A 17,897-nucleotide genomic window follows, 5' to 3' on the forward strand; every position below is an offset into this window, starting at 1 on the left:
CATCTGATTTGAATTTATAAAGGCTTCTTTCGTTTTTGGAGAATAAAGTATGTGTGAGCATGAACCCAGGTGTTTGCATATATTGTTATAAATGACCAGTTAGAAGGTTATTAAAATTTATCTTGTCAAAAGATAATAGTGGAGACATTATTGGTTAGGATGTCTGCACCCCACAATGGACAGAGTACCCGGGTTCCATATCTGGCTCTAGTTCCTGATTCCAGGTTCCTGCTAATGCAGGCCATGGGAAGTAACAGTGGTGGTTCAAATTTTTGGGTTCTTGCCACCCATGTGGGAAACCTTGGTTGAGTTCCTGGCTTCCAGCTTTGGCCTCAGCCCAACCTTATCCATTGTAGACATTTGGGGAGTTAATCAGCAGATAGTAACTCTGTCTGTCTCTTTGCCTCTCAAATAAATTTTTTAAACAATATAAAAAACTATGTCAAAAAAGGGATGATGGTTGTCTGGACCATAGATTAGCAGTGAAGATGAAACCAAGTGGACAGATTTGAAATATATTTTTGAGATATTATCTTCTAGAGTTACTGATTGATTTATATTTGGAGTGAGGCAAAATCAGGAATCAAATGTTCACTTTTTTTTACAACTAGGTATATCATGGTATCATTTAACAAGATCAGGTTTTGGAGAAGATCAGGTTTCAGAGAATGATCCATTCACTTTTAGACAACAGCATGGAACCTATTGCAAAATTGATTAATTCATCAAAAATTGATTAAATGTCACCATATGCCAGACGTGTGCTAAGTATTGAGGCTATCTGGTGTCCCTGCACTATAGAATTACAGAGATGCTGGATTTCAGAGAACCAGGAGTGACTATAGTTAGAAATGATCAAGTCCAACATCTTTTGTAGATGGAGGAAGGGTAGAATTTGAACCATTTAGTTTCTCCAGAAATATCTAGACTCCTTTAAAAAAATCACCATTATTTTAATAAAACTACTTAGCTTATTTAATGATAGCTGCAATATTATTTTACCTAGAGATATGAAAAATTTATTTTCATTTCCATGTTAATGAGTTGTTACAAGTAGTGTTATAAAAACACTTTCTGATGCATTCTGAAATCATGAAATTATAGGCATTATGGCTAGCAGTTCCCTGGGCATGCTGTCATTGGCTTCAACCAGACTTATAAACAAAATATGTAGAAGGAATCATAAACCATGTTCTAATTTCCAAGCATTTTTACGAAGACATTAATATGACACACAAAAGGAACTATTTATATTTTTTAACGTTATTGATAGTAGGTTGCTAATTACCTTGAAATACTTTAGAGGAGATTTAAAAAAATTTAATAGAAAGCATAAATTTGAGGGAAGATGAAAAAATAAGACCAAAGAGAATTAATTTGCTATTGTGGAATGCATTCATTTGTGTGTATATGCTGGAAAATTTGTTTTAAGGTTCTAGTTAAGTTTTAAGGTATATGGTAGGTAGAGATGATCTGGATGGTTATGAAACGGGAAATTGTGTAAATTTGAATACCTTAAATAATAGGAGACAAAAAGATTATTTAGGGTTGTCTGAATACCATGCTTATTATCTAAGTTATATTCTGGCATTTATCGTTCATTTATAGTAGGGTTTACTTGGCTCTTTATACTGGGTCAAGTACTGTGAAAGAAAGAGATGAAAGTTCCTGCCCTAGAGGCATAATAAACTTGAAGCAAAAGCATGATTCAGTCTGCGTCTGCACACACACGTGCTTGCACAAGAGAGAATGTTTCCTGCAATGAGAAGTTGCGGTCATGGGAACGCTCCATGGAGCCGTGACATTTGCATGTGTTTTGCAGAGATCTATTAATTAGACACATGTTTTGATATAAAAAGAGGAGTGGGGTAGATATGGAATGAGAGAAAATAGGTGACCTTCAAACTCAGAAAAGTGGTTTAAATAATGATGATTAAAGCAGGAAGAGTGATAGATTGGAAGTATGCCAGTGGCAATAGTAAAACTACTGGGAAGATGGTAGAAATGATCAAAATAGGTAATTGGAACCAAAGTTAGGCTTCATTCCTGCAACTGGAATGGAAAAGTAAATTCATAGAATGCACCCAATAATGGAAAGTTTGACTCCTACAAATTAAAGGAAAAAGCATAGATAACCAAAGACTGAGGAATTGAAACTTCATGGAATTTATAAGTAGGATTCTGTCTATAGAAACCGATTGAAAAACCATTGGTGAGAATAAAGACTAGAGAGAAGACAGCTTGTCCTCTAGAATCAATCGGAAGTAATACAATAGAAATTTGTGCATGAATGTACATAAACTGGAATATTCTGTTTTTTATTGTTATTCAACATCCTTATACCCTCATCAAAAACAAAAGGGTGAGAGTAGGTTTCTCACTTCCTGAATAAATCCTTAAAAATAAGTATTAGCAAGAATTCAGTGGAAGCATTTGCAACAAGAATGTCTCTTTGAATTCTTTACCCTGTGCCTGTGCTCTCCAAGGAAGCATCCCTCCTCTGCTCCTACTGGGGCAGTTTAGCATCTCAGCTGTTGTTTCATATTTTCCTGATGATGAACTTTTTTTTTTGCCATGTAGGGGGTCTGTGACCTTGTACTCCTTTACACCTCACTGCAAAACTTTCTTCTTGGCATTGACTGGGGTGCACCATGACATCCATGATGGATGTAGCGAAAAGAAACTCAAGTGACCAGACTTCTTGTATTGTTTTGTTTTTTCTCTAATTGCACTGATTCTTGACAGTAAAAGAAATTCTCAAAGAGATGCTTTTGAGGGAAGGGGCACACACTTTTTTAAAACTTTTCACATATGTGAACCAAATGTCTTCATCGAGGTTTTTCAAGTAGTCCCTTTCAACTTGGCCATGTGTTGGGACATGCCCAGACAATCCCAGACTCACACAGGCACAGTGGACTGAATGGCTTGTTATTTTGAGAACTGTGTTTTTGTTGGGCATTTAAGTTTGTGAAAAGTTGCCTTGTAGCACGTTACCTCTAGATCTTTCCCATTCTTCAGCTGTACTTAGGAAAGAAAGGTTATCATCACCCAGCTGCCAAGCTCACTGTAGAACAGAAAGCTCTTTCAAATTTCCTCGGGCATACTGCTATTGCTGTAGCTTCCAGAAGCTTAGCCAATGAGTTAGTTGATAAATATTTTTCACTTCTCCTCTTTCCCTCCACCCCCTGCTTTTCGTTGTTAAAGGATAGGGCGATTAAGAGGAAATGGAATATAACAGAGCATCTTATTATTTCCCTTTCTTTTTCTTTACTAAATAGGAAAGTCTATCAGTTTGATCATGGAGGACAACAATGACTCTGCTGAGAACCCCCAGCAAGGCCAAGGGCGGCAAAATGCCATGAAGTGTGGGTGGCTGAGAAAGCAAGGCGGCTTTGTGAAGACTTGGCATACCCGCTGGTTTGTGCTCAAGGGAGATCAACTCTATTATTTCAAAGATGAAGATGAAACCAAGCCGTTGGTAAGTAGGACAAAATAAATAGCACTGTGGGCCAAGGAGATCTACGGCGGGGTATTTGCTGGAACCTGATGGAGCATGACCCCAGCGCAATCTCTTTGGGCTCCTTAGGTGCGTCACACCTTCTCATTATTAGCTTTGATTCAGAGATGATGGACTTGCAAATTATACTTGACTGATGCTAATTTTAGTATTTCTTAAGCTGGAGCAGAATGTCTAATCCCTCAGATTAACTTACTCCATGAGAAATTTTTAGCAGACATCTTCTGGAAAATACCTATTGTGGCCAAACATCTTTCTTCTTCTCAGAAATAAGTTGAAAACACAAATTTGAAGAGAGGCTATAAACACTTTGAGTGATTTCTAAGACTTCCTTGGTATCAATTCTCTAGCTCCTCCTCTACCTAAGTCATTTGAAATATGAATGTGGTGCTAAAATGAACAACCCCCAGACATTTGGACACCATGCCTTGTGTCCAGCTCTGGGAATAGTTTCTAAGTTTCTTTGTGGTCCCCTAGCATTCTTTTGTATGCTCATTTACTTACCATGTTTCCCAAATCTCAGGACTGCCAAAATAGGGAAGAAAAGTCTCCATCTGTAGGTTTTAGCTACAATGCGCTTCCTTGGCTGTGACCGTTTTTCCTGGATGATGCGAGGCGATGTGAACTGGCTGTCACCTCTGTGTTTTTCCTCATCTCTAATCCCAGATGTATACAGGCGAGAAGAAGCAGATTACTTTATATAAACCTCTCCAACAGTTTGTTCTTGAGGCTATTGCATCTTGTGCTGAAGTTCAAGAACTTAGATAGGAATCTGGGTCAGGACTCTGCTTTAGTGTTTTAAGTTCCTGAAGCATTATAATTTCACAGGGTTCTCACTCCACTAATTGAATTACATAAAAATAGCGATGATAGTGCATACTACAAAAACCAGCCATCTTTTGAATTTGCTACTATTTTTTGTGTGTTTAACAGGGCCAGACGCTAGGCTTAGAATTTACATATATTTTCTTATGAGAGGCTTAAAGTCATTCTATGAAATAGTTATTATTAACCCTATTTATGCACAAAGAAAAGTAATACAGATTACCTGCAGTTAAACAGTCAATGGTGCCACTATTTGCCTCTAGGTAAGTCTGAGTTCAAGTTCATATAGCCTCAACCAAAGACCTCATGTATAAACTAACAAGCTTGTCCCATACTAATACCATTGACAATTATAGGGTATTTCTTGTATCTACTATTTTACTTGTCATAGCAATAGTGGAATTTTTATCACAATTAAAGAAAGCGTGGCTTAGAAATATGAAGTAACATGGCAAATACCATGTAGCATATAGAGGCAAACTTGTGGTATCTCTTTACTCTTCTCTTACCCTCTTGGGTCACTTTTTCTTGTTTTATGCTGCATAAACCTCAGAATAAGTCATTATCTTGAGCATAAAATCATTTCTGCCAAGCTCAAAAAAAGTGAGCTTGTTAATATGTAAACATGCGGAGCAAAGGAGATGTTACATGGAGGACTTTGCAGGAATATGATATATAAACTAGAAGTATGAATAAGGCTCCATGTTTGATCACAAGGTATGGAGTGGACTTGGTCACTAACCAGAATGAGTACAAAGTAAGTGATTAATTAGGTTATCCAGGACCTACACAAAGCATGGGGGGAACAAATGGAGGATTCAGGTGTTACGTGATTGGAGAATTGATGCTAGATCAAACAGATGTTGTGACTCTTCAGGGAGCCCACAGTATCTTCTTGAAATGAAGTCAAATTCAGCAGCTTGAGCCTGAATTTAGTGTTTCTCAAATTTGGGAACTTGAAAATGTCAGAGTATGCACCTGAACCTCAGTTTGAGAAGGTCTACCTTAAAATGTTCAAAGAGGGCTCATCATAGTGCCTGGGCTTTGCTCTTCTATATAATTTTTCACAAATAATGATCATTGATTTAAAAATTATACAGTTAAATAAGAAAATGCAAAAAGATATGATTAATTCAAATGAAAATCGATCTCAGCATGAATATTACTTTAATTCTTAATTCTAAGATAACTGTATTTTGATATTAGCATGTTACTGATATTTCAAGACTTACAGTAATAAGAATTAATAAAATAGAATTGTAGTAAGAAAATTTACTAACACTTTTAAAAGTCAAATATAGACCATCAACCACTACACCACACAAAATGCTTATTAGTTTTTTCTTTTTGCATATTATTTCTTAATCATTTATAATTAACTGAGCAGTCACAATTTGGGGTAAGTAATTGTGAATTGGCTCTTTAAAAATCATCTTGCATGGCAATTCAGACACAGGGATTTTGATATTGTGCTTTATAATTTTAATGTAATTATTTACACTAATGTTTAAACACACACACAAAAATTAGAGAAAACACTGGCAATTTCTGTATCAGAGAGTACCTAGTAATTTTAAAAGACCTGGTATTAGCCAATGAATGGACTAATTGCTTATTTTGAAATTTACTTTATAAATGGCTCCATATTGTGAGTGTGGTAAAATGGCAAGAAATGTGTGAGAGAGGGAAGTGAGGCCTCAGTCAAAAGGGATTTGTGTGCTGCACAGAGACTGGGTGCTCTAGGAGACAATGGGGTACAATCTCCAGCACACCTGTGACCCTCAGCTTGCACAACTCTTCTCTTAGAAAGAAATCGTGATGGCTGTTCCTTAATACTTGGATGTTGAAGCTTCAGTTAATGAATATAATTTACCAGCTCGATTTTTCTTCTGTCTGTACCTTCAATTTTTATATGTACGTGTAATTAGTACATGAAATACTTAATTACTTGTACTTAATGTTGATATTTTAGGTTTTTATGCAAATTGTACCTTGCCTTCTAAATATTCAACAGTGGATATAGAAAGTTTTATTGCCACTTTTCTTGCATTTTCTTTTTGAGCAAAAATGGAAGTGCTTCTAGGATCTCCTCTCTTGGGGGTTACTGCCTGATGTGTAAACCATGACGTTTCAGCTCTTAGCCAGGTTCCTCTGGTGATATATTTAGAAGCCCATCTCAGAATGTAGTTATTTCATATTTAAAATAATTCAAACCAGATATCTTTAATAACTAGTAATTTTTAATGAGAGAAAAATATACAACAGCTTTCAGTTCATCTAGGATAAAACTCAAGAAACTTGTCTACAAATGTTTGCAGTTACATACAATCCATTTTATTTTTAATAGCAGATTTAGAAACTAAAGAGGAATTTGTTTCTGGAACAAAATAGAAAAGTGATGTGTGCGGCCATTTTTTAAAAAATGATGTTTAATACATCCATTATTTCTGTCACTCAGACGCCACGATTGTAAGCATTTCATGGTTGTATTTTCCTAGTTTTTTAGGTAATATTTTTCTATTTTAATTTTTAATGTTTATAGTACATATTTACTTATGGAGAAAAAGCTCAAAATTGTATAAAATATCTATTAAAAAGATCTTCCCCTTCCACTGCATACTGTTAGGACTTTTGCACAGTTACTTTAAAAGGCTTTGAAACATTTAAACTGAGTTTGTGACTGTATCTGTTTTCCATCTATTATTAATAATCATGATAAATGACCCAGATGTTAATTATACAAACAGTAACATGGGAGCAAATCAGACAGAGATGAATTATAAATATTATATTTATTCTAAAGATGAGACAATGATGCATAGTTTGTTAAATGAACCCATGAATAAATTCCTGAATGCTGTTTTGGACTTTTCTGTTTTGTTTATCTTGAAGTATATTGTTACTTAAATAAAAGCCAAGGCTTATGTTTGGCTCTCCTACTCAATACCTCTGATCTACCCTCATGCTAGAAGTTGACACTAGGGAGCATCGATTTTTAGAAGCCAGTCTGAGACTCTAGATAAAATGGCTACAATCCAAACAGGCACCAACCCAATTAATCTAGTCTAGACTTTCTACAACAGATATTGATCCAATTGTGTGTGGAAGGGTTTTTTCTGGACATGATGAGGATGACACTATATTAGATCACAATGGATTTTCTTAATATAGAGAACAAAGTGGTTTTGAGTTATAACCTGAGGATTGACCTCTAAATGTACAAGAATTGATCACTGTTTTAAGAGTAGATTATAATTTTATATCTCTAATAAAGCTTATGAGTTCACGGATTTTAAAAATATTGTTGTTTTTCATTAAAATGATGCATGAGCCAGAGGAAGCCAAAACTCCAACTAAGTATTTACAGAAATACTAGAAACACTGAACATTGTGCTTTGTTCTCAAATCTAAAGCCGAGTACTTATGTAGTATCTGAGTATGTATGCACCATTTTTTGGTATGAAAAAGACATCTAAGTGGTGTTGTATGTCATAAATTTTTAGCTATTTCCTAGTAAAACTGATATCAAGAGATAGAAGGTATTATATTATTTTATTGTTAATTTAATATTTTTTATTATTTACCTCTATATTGCAATATAGGCATACATTGATTTGTTTCAGAATAGTAAAAGACAGAATTTGGAGTAATGCCATTTGGGTTGAATCTTGACTTACCTACTTAGTTTGTTTAGGAAACACTGAGCAAGTGAATTAACCATTTTAAGCTTTGATTTCCTAATCTTTACATTGAGATCCTAGCTGTACATATATAATACATTTATTATAAATAAATGAAATAATTTATGTAAGCAAATTTAGAAAGCAGTGGCACTTGGAAACTACAAAATAAATTTTAGCTATTTTTATAGTATTTTTAAAAATTGTTTCAATATAAAGAGAACAGTTCATGTATTTCATAGATAGAATTCTAAAAAGACAACCATGCTTCCCTTCCTTCCTCTCTCCCTCCATCCCCCATCCTTCCTTGCTTTCTTTTTATTCCTTTAATTTTTTTAAAGATTTATTTATTTGAAAGTCAGTTACAGAGAAAAAGAGAGAAAGAGAGAGAGAGAGAGAGAGAGAGAGAGACTGATATTTATCCACTGGTTCACTTCTCAGATGACTGCAATGGCAGAGGCTGGGCTAGGCTGAAGCAAGGAGCCAGGAGCTACTTCCTGATCTCACATGTGGGTGCAGAGGCCCAAATACTTGGGCCATCTTTTGCTGCTTTTTCCAGGCCATTAGCAGGGAGCTGGATTAGAAGAGAAGCAACGGGGGCATGAACCAGTGCCCCTAAAGGTTGCTGGCATTGCAGACAGCTTCTCCTACTATACCATAATGCTGGCCCATGTTGTTGAGTTTCCTGAGTTCTTTATAGAGCCTGGATATTAATCCTTTGTCAGATGCATACTTTGTAAACATTTTCTCTCATTCTTTAGTTCTATCTTTGTTGAGTGTTTCCTTTGCTGTGCAGAACCTTCTTCTCTTGATATAATCCCATTTGTCTATTTTAGCTTTTATTGTCTGTGCTTCTGGCGTCTTATCCAAGAAGTCTTTGTAGCAATGCTTTGAAGAGTTTCCTCAGTGTTTTCCTCTGGTAATTTGATGATAGCAGGTTGCAGATTTAGATCCTTGATTTATTGTGAGTTGATATTTGTATAAGATTTAAAGTATAGGTCTTATTTCATACTTCTATATGCATAGATCCAATTTTCCTGGCACCATTCATTGAAGAGACTGTCCTTAATGCAGGGATTGGTTTAGCTACTTTGTTAAAGATTAGTTGGTTGTAGACATGTGGATTTCCTAGGATTTCAATTCTATTCCATTGGTCTAAGTTTATTTTTATATTATATATATATATGTATATATATTACATACCTATATAACAAAAATTCAACTTTTTAAAAGATTTATTTTATTCATTTATTTGATTTTTTACATATTTATTTATTTATTTTGAATTAGAGATTTAAAGTGAGAGTTACAGAGAGAGGGAGAGACAGAGGAAGAGGGTCTTCCATCTGCTGGTTCACTTCCCTGATAGCCGCAATGCCAGGGTTGGGGCCAGGCTGAAGCCAAGAGTCAAGAGCTTCCTCTGAGTTTTCCATGTGGGTACTGGGGCCCCAACATTTGGAACATCATTCAATGCTTTTCCCAGGCTGTTAGCAGGGAGTTGGATTTGAAGTGGAGCAACAAGACATAAACCAGTACCCATATAGGAGGCTGGCATTGAAGATGGAAGCTTTACCTGCTACACTACGGTGCTGGCCCTTCATTTGATTATTTTTTGCATTGTATATTTATGTATATTGATAATGTGCTTGTACATATTGGGCTGGTTTCAGGAAATATAAAGGTTATCTTTATATCTATATTTATATCTACATCTTGATCTCCTCTCAAAATAAGACATTTAAAAGAAATCTATTTTTTCTCAGGTGAAAAATATGAAGTGATTCCAGCTAAGTGAAGAATTACTTTAAATGACTCTTTAGTAACACAGGTTACCAGTGATTTGTGTTTTTACTTTTTGCTTCCAAATACACCATGGGGTCATTTTTTCACCAGTCATCCAGGATAAAGATATATAGCAGAATATTACATAGAAGGTTTAGGTGAACCAGCTGTGTATTGTGGCACATACCACCTTCTTTATCTATCCAGTAAATTAGATATAACTGAGTCATGTGACTATACTTGACTGCAAAGCAGGTTGGACTTATAATCTAGGTTTTTCTTGGGGAGGTGGGGAGAACATGGATATTGAAAAAGAGTGAGCAGTCTCTGTCATCGGATATTAAAATAGCATCAACCATTCATGAAGAATCCATTGACTTCTAGGGGGTATAAAGAACAATTGGTCTTACTGAACAATGTGATAGATATTTTAATAGGGAAAATGGCAGAAAACATCACAGTCACAGGAGGTACACCAGCTACCACTTTTAGGCTCGTGGAGTTTTTCAGTGGGATAGATAATGAACCTGAATGACATATAGTGAAGAAAAGGCATGGGCCATGGCCCTTTGGTATGTTGTTGGGGAGTTTTAATGATCAAGTATCTCAAAAATGATCAAGAACCTAGAAAAGAAGACAAGCAATGATGAGAGATTGATTTGGAGAAGTAAGTACATGCAGGTATGTTAAGAGTCTAGGAAGTGGTGATAAATATTTTAGATTTTATCTTGTTCCATGTGCCTATTTTCCTTGATTTTTAGAGTTAGAGCAAACCAGTTAAATCAGGGCTCATTCTATATTTATCACTCTTGGTCAGGGAATCAATAATGTGTACCTACCCAACAAGGCAGCCTGAAACAATCCTGGAACTCTGCTATTTGTATAATAGACTATTTTATTTTATGGTATAATCTCTGAAAAACATACTCAAAAGCAGCGATGATACATATAAACACTTGGCCTTCAGTCATTCATTATTTTGTAAGCAGTCCTTATGGGAAGGCTCCCCAAGAAATTGTTGACTATAGGAGGCAGAGACAAGTAAATGTATTGTGGCGATAGAGGGCACCCACTGAGGAAAAGCCCCAGGGGATGTTCAAACAAAAGTAGAGATTGATGGGCAGAGGGATCGAAGCATGTGAGAAAAATTTCAACCTCATAATTTTCTCTGGAATAGACTTTGTCCACTAAGTACTTTTCCCTGGGAAGCTGTTGAGTGCTGTTGTTTTGTGTATAGCTCTTAGGATCAGATTGCCTGGATTCAGGTTAGACTTTACCACTAGCCATAGACCTTGTATAAGTAACTTCATTATTCTCATCTGTAAAATATAATTGATAATAAAACCTACCTTCCAGCATCATCATTATTGTGATGTGAAGTCATGTTTCCAGGATGTTTAAACGTGGTCACAAACACTTAATAAATATTAGCCATTGGTGCTATCATTATCATCACCATCATCACCATTTTACCATCTTTTACCATCAGGGTACAGTGGCTCAGCAGTGTAGAAGTTAGGATCTATAATGTGTACATTATTCAATGCATAATGCAGTAAATAACAGATGATCCACCCCTGTAGCATTTACAAGGAGGTTCTTTTTTCTGGTCACGCTAACTTCAGAGCAGAAGGTAATTTGTATACACTTGTGACCCAGGCTGTCAAACACTGAAGCCACTTAGAAAGATCATCCAACTAACAAGGCTTACTTTGTACTATGTCTTTCCTATTTGTTGAAATTACTGTTTAAAGCTCCTTTAACGGTAATCAGATGAGGATGGCCAAGGAGACTTGAGAGAATCTCTTTGTGAAAATAGACCACCCACGAGAGAGGCAGCATGGTCTTCTCATCTCTCCTGGAGGACTTCCTCCTCAACTCCAGTTTGGGGGAACTGGAAAGCTTCCTTAGGTTTTGCTTCTTAAATTCACTCATAATGACTGATGGCTCTTGAATTTGTGATGTAATTCAATATGTGGTGCCAGAGTCTATATTTATAATATCTTATTAGCAAAAACTGAGGTAAATTTCCATTATTACAACTGGTAAACAGAATTTATGGGAAAGAACCAATGGGTAGAAATGTAATTCATGTGTTTTTGGGGTCACAGAAATGTGTGTAATGAGATACTTATTCTGCCCTTAATATATGAAAAATTTCAGTCATTTGTCACTTATTCGTCTTTTTTAAGCTTTTTTTAATGAATGCATTTTTCACAGATACAACTTTAGAAATATGATGGTTCTTTCCCACATACCCACCCTGCCACCTCGACTCCCATCCCACCTTCTACTCCCTCTCCCACCCCCTTCTTCATTATGGTTCATTTTTATTTTAATTGTATATACAGAGGACCAACTCTATGTTAAGAACATATTTCAACAGTTTGCACCTATACACACAAACAACATATAGAGTACAGTTTGAGAACAAGTTTTGCAATTAATTCTCATAGTACATCTTGTTAAGGATGAAGGTCCTATATGGGGAGTAAGTGCACAGTGACTTCTGCTGTTCCTTTAACAATTAACGCTCTTATTTATGATGTCAGTGATCATCTGAGGCTCTTGCCATTGGCTGACAAGTCTTAGGCTTCTTTTCAATGGTTGATTTTCCTCTCTGCCCTTCTTTGACTTTATCCTACCTAAATCTAGCTGCTCTTTAAAAACATTTTGATTACTTTTAATGTACAAGGAAGCACCTCCAGATACAAAAATGATTATTTTCATTTTCCAAATTTTTACTTCTTTCCTCAGTACAGTGTTTGTAGAGTTCATCCATGCTGTGGCATGTGTTTGTAGTTCCTCTATTGTTATCACGAAATATTGTGTTAATATGCCACATTTGGTTTATGCACTTGTCAGTTTTAGGCATTTGGGCTATTTATACTTTTTGGTTATTCTGAACAATACTTCTCTGAACATCCATATACAAGTTTCTGTGTGGACATGTTTTCATTTCTTATAGTTGTATACTTTAGAGTGGGATTGCTGGCTCATAAAGTAATACTGTTTCTAACCTTTGGAGGATCTCTGTTAGTCATTTTTAATTTTTAAGTTTGAATCTAACTGAAAACTCAAGGCTCATACCCAGTTTAAATTTCTTCTGTGTCTCCCACACCCCACTATATAACTTGTCAGTCTTGGCACCTGTGCTTCAAATAGGGAAGAGGCACCTTGTGTACTTCTTCTGTCTTCCCAGCACTGGCCACTGGCAGTGAACATGCACATAAGTGTGTATGTGTGCATGAGACAAAGAGAATAAGCAAGAAAGAGCCATTGTGCTTTTTCCTTCTTAGTGGGAAGAGCACAACAAGGACAATTACATCCCTTCCTAAGAGCCATCACTGTCAGGAGACTGTACACGTGTCCATATTGGCTGCCCCTGCCTTTTTGGCTTTGTACTGTTGACCATCATCTTGACTACCTGGATGTCTAATGTTGGAGTGGAGGTTGTGTCTTGTCCCCTGTTTACTTTCTAACTCTTGGAATGGACATTGTATTCCAGCAGCCTTGCTGCTGGGATCTCATCACTAGGGGACCTACATTCCGTGGTTTCATTTGAACTCACTGGAAACCCACACGTGTTTACTTTGATGAATGTGGTCTTGAAGGCTTTTCCACAGTGTCACAGAATTGTCTGATTCTTTTGTCTATTGATTCAGGGTGGGTACAGTGCAGCACAAGCACATAACACATTGAGGAGTGAGGTCCCAATCTCCCCAGTTGTTAGTGAATGTCTTGCAGTTCTGCCCCCTTGACTGAAGTGGTCATGGATTATCCCCTGAACTCTTTGCCCTTGTCAGGAAGGGGAGCGCTGGCAGTGATGTCAGTGGCAGTGGTAGTGTTGGAGTTGAATCTATTCTGGTATCTCTTAGGACAGTGAGGCACTTCACACCTCTGTATCTCTGCTTTTAGATTCCAGAAACCATTCCAGGACAATAAGAGAACTCCAACATCATATTATAAAACCTGTGTCATACTTTTACATATAAAAAATTATAACTAATGAGTAATGTACTTCTTAATCTTATGAATAAGTAGGACAAAACAAACATTCTCTCATTAACTATTCAGAGATTGTCAAAATCCTTCATGTGTCTGACTTATCGTGGTTATTAACTTGAAACAATATTCAATCATTTATGAGCTAAGTACATTACCATATATGCAAATATGTTTTTGTTACTTCAAACCATAAAGATACCAAAATATATCACACTAAGCATTAAATATATCTTAATTTACTAACATATTATTCTTGGTTGTGTCCCAGTCATTAGAAAAGATTCAGGGGGCCGGCGCTGTATTGTAGCAGATAAAGCCCCCCGCCTGCGTTGCCGGCATCCCATATGAACGCCAGTTCAAGTCCCGGCTGCTGCACCTCCAGTCTAGCTCCCTGCTATGGCCTGGGAAAGCAGTAGAAAATGTCCCAAGTCCTTGGGCCCCTACATCTATGTGGGAGACCAGGAAGAAGCTCCTGGCTCCTGTCTTCAGATTAGCACAGCTCCAGCCATTGCGGCCATCTAAGGAGTGACCAGCAGATGGAAGACCAACCTCTCTCTCTGCCTCTGCCTCTCTATAACTCTGCCTTAAAAAAAATTAAAAAAGTAAAAGATTCAGAATCTGTTCCATTTGTTAGCAGAATCTTTAGTTCATCTTTATGATCCTGGATTCCTACTTTAACATCTTTTCCTAGATATGGGATCACACATGCTCGAATAATAGGTCTTACTAACTTTAAAAAATAATGCAGATAAATAGAGGAACACTCTTATAGGGTAATAAAAGGAATCTGTGGATAGGAGTTCAGTGAGATAGATGTTGGTTTACTGTGCTATGGTCCTGGCCTGGCCTACCTTGAAGTATGCACTGGTTATTAGAATAAACCAACATAGCCCTAATTTAACCATGCTATTTAACATTCATCACCTCCTCCAAGGAAGGCAAGAAACATCAGCTGCCAGATTCTAATATATTTTTCAGACATCTCTGAAGTCCCAAATTCCTGTATCCATTTTTAGATATTTTTTTCCTAGTTGCCTTTATTTTTTTAAGTGGCAAGATGTAATAATCATAATTTGCCTAGATTTTACAGGACACTTTCTTGATGTCATTTCTGTCTTTTGGTAATTTGAATGGTGATGCAATAGTCAAGGCCCTCCTGAGTTATGGACTTTATTTTTCTGTTAATTATTCTACCCACTTGCATTCATTAACTTTCATGGCTCTTCTGTTAAAAGATGAAACCAATGGCTTCCAAGCTGCTTTTCAACTCCAGGATTCTAGAAGTTTTGCTTAGCTCCACAAATGCTTCTGTTCTCTAAAAATTAGACCATGGTATTCTTCCCATATGCCAGTACTTTTAATTCTTTTCTTTCCTATAAAATTTGCATTGCAATATCCATAGGTACTTTAGAAATAGACCACTTTACCTAATAAATCCTTTGGGAAAATGAGCAGTATTTCAATTTTCAACCTACCCATAGATTTTGTGAATGTTCAAGTTCTCTGTGTTAGCCTGCATTTTGAATATTTGAGGAAACTTCTTTGATTAAGGCAGTTTTAGTCATCATCACAAATAATAACATGATTGCTTATCAAAACATTCAGTGTTTTAAAAACTTACTGTTCAAGATATTATCGTTTTACTGGCAATTGTGATAAAAGACAATGTTTGTTTATCATTCTTTCTTCTTGACTCCTTAAAACTACTTTAGAATATTTTCAGTTAAAAACAACAAGTATGCCCCATCTGAAGCCCTTTGCATCCAAAATGATGGGCACAAAACTCATGAGACAGAAAACTTGTATAGAAATTTAAAATCTCAGAATTTTATTACTTGAAATTCTATCAGTTGATTCTATCAATTCTGACAATTAATTTATTTTTTGAAGAATTTCCAGTATAAAGGATACCCTGAGGAAGCACCAACATTCTTTGTGTCACTCTCCAAAAAGTTTACAATGAGGTAGACTTAAATTTTGAGTATGAATCTTTAGCTCTTAGTATTATACATCTTGATATTATTGGGGGAAAATGTTCCAAATACTGATGATCTTGGGTAAGAGTCTGAAATTTTCAACATATTTCCATTAATATATTTCAGTTAGGTATTTTCATTATGTAATGTGATTTGATCTTAGAAATAATTTGTAGGAACAATATTTGTCATCTTTCCAAGTTTATATATCTGTGATCAGTCACTTTAGCAGAAATTTCATTTTTTTTCTGGCCTGTATTTTTCTTTTAATATTCTGGATTGGGAAACAGAAGTTGTGCAATGCTACCCCCTGAGGACTTCCATCATGTGGTATGCTTCACAGTTGATACTTTTCTCATCTTCCTATTTTGATGTTGTCTGAAAATATCATATTTTCTCTAGCAAAAGATACTAGCAATTTTTCCTCCATCTAAGAAACTAAAATAAGAGGCTTCTTTATTTTAGAGTATAACTGACTCAAATAATTTCTCTTTTAAATGATTTATCATAGCGCAGTTAAAAAGAATCCCAGAAAATAAAAATTGGAGACACATTTTTAAGAAGTAACACCACACTTTATTGTGCCTTTCCAGAAAGAGAAAGGGAATAAACATTTAATATGAACTAATGGGGCTGGCACTGTGGGGTAAAACGCCACCTGCAGTGCCATCATCCCATATGGGCACCCATATGGCACCCTGGCTGCTCCACTTCCGATCCAGCTCTCTGCTATGGCCCAGGGAAGATGGCCCAAGACCTTGGGCCCCTGCACCTGCATGGGAGACCCGGAAGAGGCTCCTGGCTCCTGGCTTTAGATTGGTGCAGCTCCGGCGGTTGCAGTCAACTGGGGAGTGAATCAGCAGATGGAAGACCTACCTACCTCTCTCTCTCTCTCTCTCTCTCTCTCTCTTTCTCTCTCTCTTTCTCTCCTAGGTCTGTGTAATTCTAACTTTCAAATAAATAAATGATCTTTTAAAAAAATTAACTATCATGTCCTACATTCTGTACTCTGCACTCTATTTACCTAATTTCATTAATTTTCATAATAACAATTTACACATATGCTTTTATGCTTTTAGTATAGATTGGGAGACTGAACTTTAGAAGTGTTTAAAAAAATCTATATTCTTATACTAGGGATTGGAAATACCAGGCAGAAGTATAAAAAAATATATATATAGGGATAGGAAGATAAAAATGTTCTGCAGAGGTAGGCAGGATAAAAACTAGTGTTAAGAGGGATTGTTACAGTTGATGCCTAGTTTAGTAACTGGAAATACAGTTCACATTTTAAGCATTGTTGAATAAGCCCCAAAGTCTTGAAATAAGGGATGATGATTCTGAGGCATCCTGAGGTTTTACGAATTAGGTTCATGACTCATCACTTTTGCTGACATGTGTTTGGAAAGGGGCTGCTGGCCTTCTGTAGAGCACAGTTGGTTGTTTGGGAAATTTTCCCAAAGGGTGTGTATCCAAGATGGGGTGCAGCTTGCTAAATCCCATGTACCTGCATCTTATATTCGTCTCCACAGCCATTAATAAAATGAGCCTCTAGAACTCTGTAGGCATTTGCAGGTGGTCCCTTATTTTAGTTGTTTCACATGACACCATTCTGGCCCATTAAAACCACTGACACAAACCTGAGTTTTCTTTCTGGTTGCTTTTACCAGTGCATGCAATAAGAGGATTCATGGACAAAAGTAGGTATAATACATTCTGTTTCTGACAGAAGACAAAGGCCACAGAGAGCAGTGGCTGATGTTTGCCATTAAATTACTATCGATAAGATTGAAATGGCTAACCAGGAAATGTGCCATGGATTATCTTTCCTGGGCATGTGACAGAGAACTGAGAAGAGTATGTTCAACCTACCCCTGCATGCACGTTTGTGAATTCCTGGGGAATTTACCATTGGTGGTTGAAGACTTAGAGAAGAACATGAAGAAATCCACTGCAATGACATTGATTTATTTTTTTATTTTTTAAAAAGATTTATTTATTTACTTGAAAGTCATAGTTACACACAGAGAGAAGGATAGGCAGAGAAAGAGAGAGAGAGAGAGAGAGAGAGAGAGAGAGAGGAGGGAGAGGTTTTCCATCTGCTCGTTC

The 17,897-nt window shown here is 36.4% G+C and overlaps 1 protein-coding gene across 4 annotated transcripts in view; it reads left to right on the forward strand.

The window, feature by feature from the left end:
- Positions 1-17,897, forward strand: part of ARHGAP24 (Rho GTPase activating protein 24) — an 867,261-nt gene that overhangs the window by 410,728 nt on the left and 438,636 nt on the right. For all 4 annotated transcript variants that reach the window (XM_089303130.1, XM_089303129.1, XM_089303132.1 and 1 more), the window contains exon 2: positions 3,279-3,478. In XM_089303130.1, coding sequence (XP_089159256.1) covers positions 3,299-3,478 — 180 coding nt within the window. In that variant the 5' untranslated portion in view covers positions 3,279-3,298. The remainder of the gene's footprint in view (positions 1-3,278; positions 3,479-17,897) is intronic.

The sequence above is a fragment of the Oryctolagus cuniculus genome, chromosome 8 (assembly GCF_051225735.1).
Source record: "Oryctolagus cuniculus isolate XC-2025 breed Fujian yellow rabbit chromosome 8, ASM5122573v1, whole genome shotgun sequence".
In the NCBI taxonomy this organism is placed as follows: domain Eukaryota; kingdom Metazoa; phylum Chordata; class Mammalia; order Lagomorpha; family Leporidae; genus Oryctolagus; species Oryctolagus cuniculus.